The sequence below is a fragment of the Spea bombifrons genome, chromosome 4, assembly GCF_027358695.1.
Source record: "Spea bombifrons isolate aSpeBom1 chromosome 4, aSpeBom1.2.pri, whole genome shotgun sequence".
Lineage (NCBI taxonomy): Eukaryota > Metazoa > Chordata > Amphibia > Anura > Pelobatidae > Spea > Spea bombifrons.
This window is the reverse complement of record NC_071090.1, coordinates 15,378,309-15,393,304: the sequence shown is the minus strand read 5'-3', so window position 1 is coordinate 15,393,304 and position 14,996 is coordinate 15,378,309. Positions and strand designations below refer to the sequence as shown.

The 14,996-nt window shown below is 46.2% G+C and overlaps 1 protein-coding gene across 1 annotated transcript; it reads right to left on the bottom strand.

Annotated features, from left to right (window-relative positions):
- Positions 1-2,517: 2,517 nt before the first annotated feature.
- LOC128492713 (uncharacterized) lies at positions 2,518-7,452 on the bottom strand. Its single transcript, XM_053465376.1, has 2 exons — positions 6,541-7,452; positions 2,518-4,104 (listed from the first exon to the last, which is right to left on the bottom strand). The coding sequence occupies exons 1-2, from the start codon at positions 7,316-7,318 to the stop codon at positions 3,131-3,133; spliced, it is 1,752 nt and encodes a 583-aa protein (XP_053321351.1). The 5' UTR covers positions 7,319-7,452; the 3' UTR covers positions 2,518-3,130.
- Positions 7,453-14,996: the final 7,544 nt, after the last annotated feature.

The window sequence follows — 14,996 nt, the reverse complement described above, 5'->3', positions numbered from 1 at the left end:
TTATCACTTGAACTTCTGACCCTAACCTTTCTGTCACTATATACCTAGACTGAACTTTTGACCTCGACCTCTTATACCTAGCTAACCTGCCTGACCTATAATTGACCCCTTATCCCCACAATAACATGTCGCCCTGGCTGCTAAGCTCAGCCAGAGCTATCCATGATGTTACCCTGGGCCCGATCCGCCTAACGGCTCCATTAATTTGATATATAGCACATTGCATGGGGCTCATATCAGTCTTCACTCTAAAAATGTTGTACCTTGTCAACGTAAACTTCAAGTACCAACTTCAAAAAATTCAAATTAACCCTTTATACATCGACAGCTCATCAAATCCAACAACGATTTAGGCGTTTTGGCCTTACATACAAGATCTCTGCTCTTGGCTGCTAATATATGATACATACTTGAATTTTATCACACAAATCTCCCTTGCACCTGTGCTGAGTACCTGCTGTAATTGGAGCCTTACTTCCACGGCAAAGCGTGGCTCACTATTAGTTTTATTCTCCACGTTCTTGTATATAATCATCTAAAGCCAGATTCACTTACTGACAGCACTGTGGGCAACAACAGATTGTGTGTGACGTTCACCAATCTTCACCTTGAAACCCATATACCTCATTGGCAATGTTCTTACCTAGCAACTTATACTGTCCACACTGACTCTTTTTGTGCCACAACGTCATTACCTATTACAGTGACTTATTCTCTTCCGCTTATAACCACCACACTGTTCGAGAAAACCAAACAAGGAGAGGTGATGAAGATAACGGCAACTACGCAAAGATGGGTAAGTTCCTCAACTCTTCGGGTAAAGCAGCCGGCAAATCCTCTCAAAAAAACTGAACCGACCATAACTTAATGGTCCTATTGACGACACCAGCCCCGCCAGATACCACCGGTCGTTGTAAAACTCAGGACACGATGGGTCAGGGCAATAAACACCTTGAATGTAGAAAAACCTGTATGGGCATCACTCTAACATCTATCATCTAACCTACAACATGAATGTATGCCCATACCACAAACTAGATCAAGGTCTAAAAACCTCTGGATCACTCCGCCAGATCCCAACATCCAATTGCAGCATTCCTCCGCTGAACTCCTAGACTCGGGGAGGGAAGGTGGGAATCTTCTCTCCTCTGTATATCAGTTGAAATAATAAATATGGTTATTTTCACATAAATGTATACAGTATATTTTCCCTCCAAAATAAATCCCACCCAGGTGATACTGAGTAGCTGACCGATGTTTGACCCCAAATCCTCCCCCAGTTCCTTCCTGAGTGCATGGCTGGGTCATGTAACCCCTTCTGCCTATACGTCTCCAAGGGTCTCTTGACCCATGCACTTCACATTATCATTACGGCACTGTGTACTAACTGTTCGAACACCGAAAAAATGACACAGAGGCACATTGGATCTAGAATTGGCCACGGCATTTATTTACTAAATGCGGCGACATTGTTTATTACTCCAGATTTAACAGTATTAAAGAAATGTACACGTCTTAAAATTCTGAATTTAAATCTGAACCGACCATAACTTAATGGTCCTATTGATGACACCAGCCCCGCCCGATACCACCGGTCGTTGTAAAACTCAGGACACGATGGGTCGGGGCAATAAATACCTTGAATGTAGAAAAACCTGTATGGGCATCACTCTAACATCTATCATCTAACCTACAACATGAATGTATGCCCATACCACTGTAAAATATTCTAACACATTTAACATCTCTTCTAACCTCAATTAAGAAATGGACCATATATAATTATTGGTATAGGCAATAGTCAAAGATATGTAATCATTGTTCATAAATACATGATTATTAAGATATATTAATATATAAAAAAGCATTCTATAGATAGGATAGTAGCTTGCTAATGCAAGGTATAGTTGTAACTCTAAAAGGGCATTACAATATACGTACAGCGACCACCTAAAATAGGGTTTCGACGTGTAAAGATCTTAGTGAGCATGTTTACCCAATTAGATGAAGACCAATGCACTGACATCACTATCCAATCCACATATAAGCTAGGCTTTTGTAAGACATGGAGAGGCATGGGAAGAGAGGTCGAGAGAAGATGTATTTGCCATCCACGGACTCTTCACGTCCCAACACTCCCTCCCTCCATCCTCAGGAATGCATAGGACAGATGTCATGAACTAAATTCCTCTTGAAGGTTTTGTAAGACTTGTTTCGTATTTTTGTTACCTACTTTTTATATTCGTCTATTTTTGTTCGTATTAAATGTTTCACCTTTGTTTGCATCTAAGTGACTCTGCCTATTTTTGACGCACATACATATTTATGTGTTGTTCCTGATACGAAGTTTGTGTTTGTCCCTATATATTTTCTTACAACCACAAACTAGATCAAGGTCTAAAAACCTCCGGATCACTCCGCCACGGGCCAACGTGCTTGACCACCTTAAGCATGTTGCCCTCACTACACCTGAACCGCTCTATCCAATCCATCGGCCACCTCCAAGCACCACAAATCCAAACCAATAGCATTCAAATGCACATTGTCCCTTCCCAGCATCCCTGAAGGGTCCTCCTCAATGTCCGTGTGCTTAACGACAATGCCTCCGTTATACACCACAAATCTTGAAATTACTTTGTTAACCCTTCGCCGGGCCCTATCCACCCCCGCTACAGACCTGGCACCTCGCCAGAACAACCGCGGGATTATGTGGGACCAAACAAAAATAACACCCGGAAAAGCCGCCTGAAATCTCAACATATCACATTTTATATCCTTGATTAACTTACGGACAGGCCAACTACATAAATCGTTCCCCCCAGCGTGGATGAGAAGGACGCCTGGTGCCACAAGGCTTGCCGCATAACCTCATAATGCACACCCTCCCATCGCAGACCCCTAAAACCCAACCATCTGACCTTAGCCAGCGATGGATCCAGATTTAGCAAACGCCCCCGAGGCTTCATCCCGGCGCGCCGTGCTGCCCAGAAAACATACGAGTGACCCAATATCCACACTAAGCAAACCTCAGGATCTATAAAAGAACAAAGAAATAATGTAAATGTGAAAGAAAACAAAGCACTGAAAGAACAGTTACGACATAACGACGGAATACTGATGCTATGCATAATTAAATCAAATTGGGCCTGATGTACCGTCTAAATCGGCCTGATTCCCATCTGCCAATACGTTTTATAATTGCGTCACCCAAGCCCCATCTAGCTGCCTGAGTCGCTGCTCTGATACGAAACGAGTGAGATTCGAATTCAGAAGGAGCAAGACCCAAACTGCCAAGACATTTTCTAAAAACTGCTACGAATTGAAACCTGGAAAGTGAAGTATTGTCAGCATGTCTTAATAAAGAACCCTCGCCCTCGGGCCGAATAGCCAAATATGCTCGCAAAGAACCTACCGGACAAAGGTCGGAACCCGGAAAGGAGAGCAACTGCACCTTAAAACCCTTACCATTTTTATCCGTCTTGGAACGCCTAATCAAAATCTCAACCATCTCCGTCCCCAAGCAAACATCCCTAAGTTGCAAGCCACCTTGCGATTTAGTATTAGCCGCTACCAACTCGCCTATCCGAAAGGCACCAAAAAATGCCAATAAAAAACTTAAATGAAAAAGTCCTACCTTAAAACCAGAAGAACAAATGCTACAAAGGCATCCACAGATGCGCTCCAGGAGCCGAAATGTCACAGGACGCCGCGAGTCAGGCCTGTAACCACCCCGACGATAACCCTTCATTGCCTTACCAACTAAAAACTCTTTAGTAATATCCCTTGCCCCCTGCAGCTTGAAATAAAAAGCCAATGCCGCCAGTCGCCTATCCATGCCAGCAACAGACGTACCCCTGGCAAATTCACTTCCCAGATACCACAATAGCACCACCAACTGGTCACCCTCAGAGCATGGGTTACCTGCCTCATCCAAAAAACCAACCCAGTCTTTCCATACTGCCCTGTATGATGCCCAGGTTGCCGAAGCCAGAGACTTGTCAATCTGCTTCATGACGTGATGTCTACCAGACTCCAAATCCACGTAGGGACATCTGCTCCCAACTCGTCCGCACCCGGCGCGGCCTCCCGAAAACGTTGCCATTGCTGTCGGGATAAAGCATCGGCAATAACGTTAGACACGCCAGCAACATGACTCACCTGAACCCACACATTCAATTGTAGGAATCGCAGCACCAAATGCCGCAATAAGCTCAAAACCGGTTTAGATGCCGATGTTAAATGATAAATCGACTGAACCACGCTCATATTGTCGCACTGAAAAATGATCTTTGCATTACACAATTTCGCACCCCAAACCTCCAGAGCCGCAACTATGGGGAACAACTCCAACAATGTTAAGTTTTTAGTCAAACCATGCTGCTGCCACAGCTGGGGCCAGACACCCGCAAACCACGCTCCCTGGAAAAAGGCACCATAACCAATCGCCCCTGAAGCATCAGTCCAAAGAGACAAAACGTCATTATATGACACTCTTTCCAACCACAATGACTTACCATTGTACTCGCACAAAAATATCTCCCATACCCTCAAATCAGCCTTATGAGCAGCCGACAGACGGATGAAATGATGTGGGGACCGTATACCAGCAGTGGCCAATGACAGCCCCCTACAAAAAACTCTACCCATGGGCATGATTCTGCAAGCGAAATTTAACTTACCCAAAAGAGACTGCAGCCACACTAGTGTAACTTTTTTAGCAGATTGCGTCTGACGAACCAACAAACGTAACTAAGCAACCTTATCTAACGGAAGCCTGCACAACATCCTATCCGAGTCAATTTCAATTCCCAAAAACTTGATAACTGAGCAGGGCCCCTCAGTTTTATCCGCCGCAAGCGGAACATTTAATTTTTTAAACACCCCTTGCAATGTGTGAAGCAAAACAGCACAAACCTGAGTCCCCGCAGGTCCTACACATAAAAAATCGTCAAGAGTGCACCACTGCACCACCGACAACAATCCAGACACTAATAACCCAATCCAAAAACGTGCTGAAAGTCTCAAAGTGCGCACAGGAGATCGCACACCCCATGGGAAGACAACGGTCTACATAAAAACAACCATCCCAATGGCAACCTAATAAACGAAAACAATCCGGATGCACTGGTAACAAACGAAATGCAGATTCGATGTCTGCTTCAGCCATGAGGGCCCCTGGGCCAGCAGACCGAATCACATCGACAGCCCTGTCAAAAGATGTATAAGAGACCTTACAAAGTTCCCTGTCTATCCCGTCATTCACCGAACGCCCCTTCGGAAAAGACAGATGATGAATGAGGCGAAATTTACCTGCCTCCTTTTTGGGGACAATACCTAATGGTGAAACCATCATATCAGACAGAGGGGGGTGCATGAAAGGTCCAGCCAAACGTCCTAACAACACCTCCTTTTCAATTTTGTCGCTTACCGCCTGCGGATGCAACAATGCAGACTTAAGGTTTTTAGCCATAAAACCCCGAACTTCACCCGAAAAAGGGATGTGAAAACCAAAACGAAAACCCCTTTCAATAAGCTCAGCCGCCTCCTTATTCCCGTACCGCCGTAGCCACAGCAGCATCGCGTCCACGCTCACCGGGGAAAACCCCTTGACTAGGGGGATTGGGCATCTTAGGCTGCTTGCCCTTCTTAAAGCATTTGACATGGCATGGGTACCCCCGCAACCTGTGCACTCATGCTTATATTTACAGGCTGAGCCCCACACACATTGAGATTCATTGAATTGCCAACACAATCCCTTTTTCTTAACTCCAATGTCACTGGCCCCATAGGGCCCTGACCGAAAGGACTGCTGTGTCCCACGCATAGGCGCCATCACCTTCAACCATAAAGCAATATCCTTCTGATCCCACCGGATCGAAGGACGAACAGCTTTCCTTTGTCTAAACTGTTCATCATACCTTAGCCAAGCTAAGCCTCCATAAACTCTGCCGCCGCTTCTCCTCCTCCTCTTTCTTTTTATCATCAGCCTTCGTCAACCGGTCCAAATTAAATCTTTCTAAGGGAAGAAGAGAAAATATGTCAACATATTCCCCTTTCCATATCTTCTCCTTCAGTTCCTTTTTCAAATGCGCCCCCAAAGGACCTTCATAGCACACATACACTTCGGCTTTTGCAAAATCAGACAAAGTCTCCCCATCTTTTCCCACTTCACTCACTATACCAGCATTCCCTGGAACCTGCGCAATACTTGGTAGCCCAGATGCAGCTGACCCAGCTCCCCCCATCCCAGAGACCGACGGGGAAACCATACACCCTGCACCCGGAATACTTGAACCCCAAACATCACTAGCCACAGCCTCGACATTGTTCACTCCAGGGGACTGAAACCTATCCTCACAACGCTGCAACAAGTCCTTAATACCACCAAACAAATCCTGCTTAAATTGGTCAACCCATGACAAACTCCTATCACTCTCAGGGTGCACTCTGGATGACCCACCCCCAACACCAGTCAAACCCAATTCACCAGCAGAATTGAAAGGAAAAAGAGAGGGGGGGATGCCACCCCAACATACTCACTGGACCGGGGGTGAACTCCACTGCCAGCACCAGGTCCCGTTGCAGTCACACATCCAATAGAAGGAACGGCACTGCCTCCACTAGAAACGATCGAGGAGCGAACTGCTGCCATCTCCTGGCCGAAAGGCGCCACTGACGTGAGCCGAGAAACATCATCCCGGCGAGATGTCGCTTCATCACCGACGTCGCAGGACGAGCCCCGAGCATGTGCACTCCTGCTGCGTTTTGACGGCGCCGTCCGTGAAGAAATAGCCGGGACAGGAAAACTGGAAGGTGAAGGAGACCGCTGGGTCTCTCTTACCGCGTCTGAAGGCTCATCCCCACGCGCCGCTGGAGCTCTCCTGCGTCTGGATGGCGGAGGAGCCGGATCATCAAGGTCCAGCCAGTTGTCGTCCCCACTGGACGCAGCCAAAGACACAATGCTCCGGGAAGGGGAAGGTGAAGCCCTGCGAGCTGGCCGCCGCTGCGAATTTGCCACGGATGCAGAAGCAGACCTGGAACCACCAGAAGGACGTTTGCTGCTGCCCTGAGGTACACGGGACCGGGAGGGCAAGGCAGATGAAGCAGCTGCTGGAGAGGGTGGAATCGTATCCAACTCAGGGCTCAGGCGAGCTGGGGGCCTCCTGGGCCTGGAACTTGTCCTGGGTCTTGGTTTGTCAGTAGCAGGACCTTCATCAGCAACCACAGTATCCTGAAATCTGTCTTTCAGCCACGAAACACCCTTCGTCTGGGCAGCCTCTCTCATACTAGACAAGGGCATTTCAATGTCGTTATCCATAATGTACAGACAATCTGCAGTCTTCTCTCCTCTGTATATCAGTTGAAATAATAAATATGGTTATTTTCACATAAATTTATACAGTATATTTTCCCTCCAAAATAAATCCCACCCAGGTGATACTGAGTAGCTGACCGATGTTTGACCCCAACTCCTCCCCCAGTTCCTTCCTGAGTGCATGGCTGGGTCATGTAACCCCTTCTGCCTATACGTCTCCAGGGGTCTCTGGACCAACGCTTCCAAGACCTCAAAGAAACCTTACCCACTATACAACAAGAAGTAACAGATCACACTACCGGACTCACCGCGTTAGAACAGCGACAAAGTGACAGCGAAGACCTCATTGCCAAAATGGAAACTGACCTCTCCACTCAGGCCCAACAGATTAAACACTCACTGAAAAATTGGATGATCTTGAAAACAGAAGCCAAAGAAATAATTTGAGATTTTTGGGTATCCCGGAGTCTGTCAAGCCGTCCTCTCTCCTCGCGACACTTCAGAACTGGCTCCCAGGAGCGCTGCAGCTGACTTTGGACAACGGCCTCCCCCTTCAAATTGAATGAGCCCATCGTTTGGGCCCTGAGACACCGACAAACAATAGCCGACCGAGACCTGTCATTATCAAGCTGCTGAACTTTGTTGACAAAATCAAAATACTAACAGCTTATCACAAAGTTCCTGATCTCCGATTTGAATCCTACAAAATAATAATTTTCCAGGACTACTCAGCTTTGGTGGCGGCCAGGCGGCGCGAATTCGCTCCGATATGCAAGCGGCTGATCGAAGGTCAAATAAAATTCACCATGCTCTATCCGGCGAGACTCCGCTTCACAATCCACGATACAACCTGGGTCTGCGACTCACCCCAAGAAGCGGCGCTGCACCTGGACACGATGACGACTTCACCTACTCCATCTACTTCACGCAACTCTCCATGAACTCTGGACTGTTCGTTCTACATTTACACGTCTACACATCTTGTCTGCGGTACTCCGAAGATCTGACGATGATGGCACTTCTTAAGGTTTTATGGTTTCATTTGTTTTGTTTAATTTTTGGACTGCTCCTGCGTGGTGTGTGCGGGTACACCCGCTTTTCCTTTATTTCTCCTGTTTTTGGTTTGCCCACAATACCTAACCTCCTGTGTGAGCTGGGACACACAGGGATACATATTGTTCCACTATCTTTTCAACAACTATATAGCCCCTCTCTATCCCGATTGCTAGATATCTATGACTTCACCATCTGATCGGACCCACATGCAACGCCCCTTAACATTGGTATCATGGAACGTGGCGGGACTTAACACCCCTGTCAAAAGGAAAAAAATTCTAACAGTGCTACGAAGGTATAAACCCCAAATAGTGCTTCTCCAGGAAACGCACTGGAAAGTGGGCTCCCAATCAACACTAAATTACTGGATCGAAGCTTGCTACTCAGTCCCTTATAAAACTAAATCTCGGGGAGTGGCAATCTTAATTAGTAAAGCCTTACCTTATGACATCCATAATACAATTATTGATCCTAATGGCAGATACATACTCTTAGATCTCACCATACATCACCAGAGGTTTAACATTATGAATTTATACGCTCCTAACTACCCGAATCATTCATTTAATGTACAACTTTATGAAATGCTTCTCACACTTTCTTTGCCCCCAACTTCCTCATAGGCGGTGACTTCAATACAGTTCTAGATGACAAATTGGACAGGACGGACTGCACACTCGATGACCCCCTCGGAAGGTATTCACCTGTTCACCAACTCATTACACCTAGTGGACCCATGGCGTGTTACACACCCTACACATAAAGAATACACTCATGCTTCTAGAGTACACCACTCTTTCTCTAGGGTCAACATGTTTCTTGCATCATCTTCGCTCTTACCGTTTATATCTGACACTCACATAGACACAATATAATGATATTTTCCAAAATAATTGCCCTATACAGTCTTTGACACGTTCCACCACTATATTGATACCAAAACCACATACAGACCCTACAAAAGTTCAATCATATCGACCCATCTCGCTTCTCAACCAAGACTTGGAAATTCTCACTAAATTAATTGCCTCCAGACTGCAATCATTCCTACCAAACTTATAAATTCATCACCAACTGGGTTTCGTAAAAGGTCGCAATTCAGTCAGGGGTATCCGTACGGCCCTAGCAGTGATAACATCCATCTCTGACCCACGTCGCCATCCTCGAGCCTTATTAAGTCTAGACGCAGAAAAGGCTTTTGATACTGTAGCTTGGCCTAACCTCTACAGGATCTTAAAAATTCGTTTCTTTGGACAAAACTTTTTAAACTTTACACGCAATTTATATACGTGTCCAGAAAAAGTTATCATCACAAATGGAATGGTGTCTGAGTCTATCCGCTTGGGCCAAGGGGTTAGGCAAGGATGTCCTCTTTCCCATCTCCTCTTTGATTTGGCCTTGGATCCCCTACTCCGTATTCTTATTTCTTCCAATGATTTTCGAGGTATTACTTTTGGTTCGCTGGAACACAAACTGACGGCTTTTGCTGATGATATCCTCTTATACATCTCTGACCCCAAAACATCCATCCCACACATTCTCTCTTTACTACACACCTGGGGGGAGGTGATAGGTTTTAAAATTAATATCAACAAAACGGAGGCGCTCTATTTAGGCCCCTCTGTCTTGCCTCCGGATACCCCTAGTTTTGGCTTTCATTGAGCGACAACCTCAATTAAATATCTAGGCATCACTCTGCCAAAATACCCACGTCAACTCTACAGATTAAACATTTCCAGAATCATTAAGAAGGTTACAAATGAACTGAAACTATGGCACACGTTACACTTGACACTGACGGGTAGGATAAATCTAATTAAAATGATTAGTTTTCCTAAACTTCTTTACACCATACAATCCTTACCCCTCTTAATCAAATCCACTGATCTCAAATTTTTGGATAAATAATTTGTGACGGAAGCCTCCATCACTGGGACCACTGGAGAAGCCTGACTGCCAGCCTCCTCCCTATTGACTATGGGCCCTGGGTTTGTAGAGACTTCTGTGCCTACCCCCAGCAGTATCATCCCATCACCGGTTGAGGGGATTATCTCCAGCAGACAGCCAGGATCTGCCACCAGGGAGTGACTGCCATTGTTTCAGCTTAATTTTGTATAAATCAGTCTTTCCCCCCCACCATTGTATTGTTAATCCCGTTACTGCCCCTGTTGTCTCTGGGAGGCAGATTAAGGGGGCGGTTTGTGTCCCAATATCTTGTTTTATGTTAATGTGTGTTTTGCTGGGTATATCCAGCTCTGTGTGTCAAAAATAAATCAGTCTTCGTTTGGTTTTACCCTACACTGAGTCTCGGCTAGTGACTGGGGAACCGGGGAAAGTGTGTTGTCCCAGGCTAAGGGAGCACAAGACAGCGGAGGTAGTCGATCTGACTAGCCAGCTCCGTGACATTGGTGGCAGCGGTGGGATTGCTTCTTAGTTTGAGGGACACTTACTTTCTTCCGGGATTAACCGACAGGACGGCAGACTTCGGGCGCCTTGACGAGGACATGGATGTGGTATCAGAATTCCAGGGGCTGCTGCGGGTCATCCTCTCCTGCTACACCAGTGCCCTGCCTACAGAACAATACCAGAATCTGAGGCAACTGGTTCGACGGTCACTATGGCAGAGGGCTGTTATACGACGGGGTCAGTGTCTTCCAAGCTCCGAACAAAAGATTAGAGACCAGCGGGAACTACGGATGTCATTCCTGGGACAGCAACCCCAGGAGCAATGGATATCCGAATTGGACAAGCTGGTCCAACAGGAGGTAGAGCTGGAAAATCACTATAGGGCTCTGCAGTGGTATACAGAGCAAGCATATTGGGGAACTGCGAAAGAATGTTCTCCAGAGGGCTATGACTTTGGTGGCCCAGGATTATTATGGGATAGTCTTCAGGAGGATCCAGACTTCGGCAGTACAGCGGAGTGGCGGATTGAAGACATCCGGGATTTCAGGGAGTGGGACCTCCCAGATGCACTAGGACTTAAGGTGATTTAGACTTTTTAATTACACAGGAGTGGGAACTGGAGAAGGCATATAAAAAACAGTTTGACCGAGTTCAACAGAATGCCCCAGTGTCCAGGGATTTTGTGGATGTGATTGAGTCGTCATCTGAGGATGTTGACTCAGGCGGGGTTAATGGGACTGCGGTCTCCACCCCTGAGTTACAGGGATACTGGGCAGCTAAACCAGATCCGATACCAGAGCTATGTGACTTTACACCACAACCGGATCCAGAGATTGTGGATCTAATTGATTTTACATCTGAGGATGTTAACCCAAGAGGGGTGGATAACACTGCGGTCTCCACACCTGGGTCCTCAGAATGCTGGGCAGTCTGCCCAGATCCCTTAGCCCCAGCTGAAGAGCTGGCAACAGGGCAGAGCGCTGCTGGCTTCTGTCCCACACCTGCAATGGCTACAGGGATCCAGGGAGATGAGGCAGCCGGCTCTTCTCCCCAGCGGCAGCTCACATGTCCGGGAGCGGAGGAACCGGTCCTCCCTCCCCATCGGCAGGCCGACCCAGAAGATGCCCTAACCCCAGCTGAAGCGCTGGCAACAGGGCAGAGCATCTCTGGCCTCTGCCCAGCACCTACCAAAGCTGCAGGAATTCAGGGAGATACAGCAGCTGACCCGCCTCCCCAGCAGAAGCAGGGAGGTGGAACAGCCAGTCCATCTCCCCAGCGACAGAACCTAATTCCGGGACCGGATCAACCTGACCTCCCTCCTCAACGGCAGCAGGAGCACCAGGGAGGTCAGGGAGCAGCCGGTACCCGGGAGATGGCGCAGCCGGCCCATCTCCCCAGCAGCAGCAGGAGCACCAATTTTGGGAGGGCATTGATGGGCCAAATAAACTGACTGACTACGGAGTCAACCCGTTTGGGGTCTCCTCCTGTGTCAGTCCAATTCGGAGGGGGGAGAATTGTGACGGAAGCCTCCATCACTGGGACCACTGGAGAAGCCTGACTGCCAGCCTCCTCCCTATTAACTATGGGCCCTGGGTTTGTAGAGACTTCTGTGGCTACCCCTAGCAGTATCATCCCATCACCGGCTGAGGGGATTATCTCCAGCAGACAGCCACCAGGGAGTGACTGCCATTGTTTCAGTTTAATGTTGTATAAATCAGTCTCCCCCCACCCCATTGTATTGTTAATCCCGTTACTGCCCCTGTTGTCTCTGGGAGGCAGATTAAGGGGGCGGTTTGTGTCCCAATATCTTGTTTTATGTTAATGTGTGTTTTGCTGGGTATATCCAGCTCTGTGTGTCAAAAATAAATCAGTCTTCGTTTGGTTTTACTCTACACTGAGTCTCGGCTAGTGACTGGGGAACCGGGAAAAGTGTGTTGTCCCAGGCTAAGGGAGCACAAGACAGCGGAGGTAGTCGGTCGGACTAGCCAGCTCCGTGACACAATTTAACCTCTTGCTTTGGAAGGGGAAGAAGCCCAGGATCGGCTTACACAAACTAAAGCACGCACCACAGTCATTAGGTTTTAATTTCCCAGATATTAAGCAATATAACATAGCTGCTCTGTCATGACATGCAATTGACTGGTTGTCGCTATCCCATAAATTTAAAGATACCTCTCTGGAGAGCCAATTATATACCCTGCACACGCTATCTGTCCTATTACACACGCCATATTGGGGGTGTCTTGCTAATTGCCTATAATTTCCACCTGTTGTCTGTTCCATTTGCACAACAGCATGTGAAATTGATTGTCCATCAGTGTTGCTTCCTGAGTGGACAGTGAGATTTCACAGAAGTGTGATTGACTTCGAGTTACATTGTGTTGTTTAAGTGTTCCCTTTATTATTTTGAGCAGTGTATATATATTTATATTGATTGTTAACAACACACACAAATTCCAACATGTACTGGTTGCCTGGGAATGATAGGAGTGTGATTGCTGTTAGCAATCATATGTATATTGATAGTTATTGTATTTTTTGTCCAATTTTGGTGTGTTACCTACTTTTAATAAAAGTGTGGTGTTATCACACCAAAATTGGACAATAAAATATAATAACAATATTAATATATATAATTGCTAACAGCAATCACACTCCTATAATGCCCAGGCAACCAGTAAATGCTGTAACCTGGGCATGATAGGACTGTGATTGCTGTTAGCAATCACACTCCTATCATTCCAAGTCGGCCAATACATGCTGAAACCTGGCTAGCTGCCAGCAGTATGGGGTCACTTACAGACTCACTGTGCCATGCCCTCCACTTAAACATCCATGCTATCACACATACACTCATTCATATACTCATTCATTCACCGATTCATTCCCTCAATCACGCATACAACCCCACCCTCTTACCTGCACTGCAGATCTCTCGCTCGCAGACTTACACAGGGGCTGCTGTTTCCCACTGCTGGCGAGCAACTTCTCTTGTGCCGAACAGTGAAAGCAGGAAGGGAGCGGGGTCATGTGATGTGACATAAATTCATGTGACTCCGCTTCCCCTGTGCAGTACAAAAGATACTGCTGTGTGAGCAACCCACAGGAAAGCAACCTTGCGATTTAAGGCAGAAAATCCTGTTTGCATCCCAGGAAGCTGAATCCAGTTTGCAATATGTTCCTATTTTAGTCCAGAGTATGTTTTTCCACACTATCCTTACTAGTCTACAAAATGACAGTATTAGAAGCAACCTGCAACCATATCTGACACAAACTGATGTGAGTGATGAACTGCTCTTTGACCAAGTGAACATTGCTTGTGCAAATGAAGCTGAGCGTCAAAGCAAAAAGAAACTCATGTTTTAACATCAACCCACCAAAGCACATTTAGTTCAATCTAGCGATGCCACTGTAGAGAAGAAATATAAGACACAGTGTTAGAAGAGCACAGATAAAGCTGAATCGGCCATTTTGAGTGAGTTAAAGGAAATGCGTTCACGCATGACCTTGTTAAAGGATCTTAGTGCAGAGGTTTCTCAAATCAAAGAGTCCATTAAGCAACCTCAGCTCATGTCTGCTCAGTCTTCTACCAAAGTTAGAGAAGAAACCACAAAAGATGAGAGATGGTTCAACAGCAACAATGGCTCCCAACACACAACGTTTAACTCGTGTAAGGAAATGCCTGGGATGTCAACAAAATAGGTTGGATGTGTATAACTAATAAGTCACTTACCAGGGAATAAATACAAGAAGCACAGAGAGATGATCCTCATATTGGACCAGTAATACAAAGTAACAGAGTTGATGGACACAAAGCCTATTGGGCACCAGCTGAGAACATGAAGTGCGCTTACTGCGCAACTGAGATAAGCTTTTTCTGGGGGAGGATGGTATACTCTGTAGGTAGACAGTCAACAGAAAACAACTTGTGTTACCATAGAAATACAAACAACATGTCATAAAAGAGCTTCATAATGAGATTGGACACCAAGGTCTACTATCGGACATTGTCATTGATTAGAGACAGATTCTTTTGGCCACATATGCAACATGAACTTGAACATTATGTAACGAAAAGATGCAGTTGTCTAAAAATAAAAAAAACACAGCACCACTCACAAACATTGTCACCACTCACCACTCATTTGAACTTATTTCCATCGACTTCATGCAACTGGATAAATGTAAAGGATGGTACAAATAAATTTTGGTCATAGTT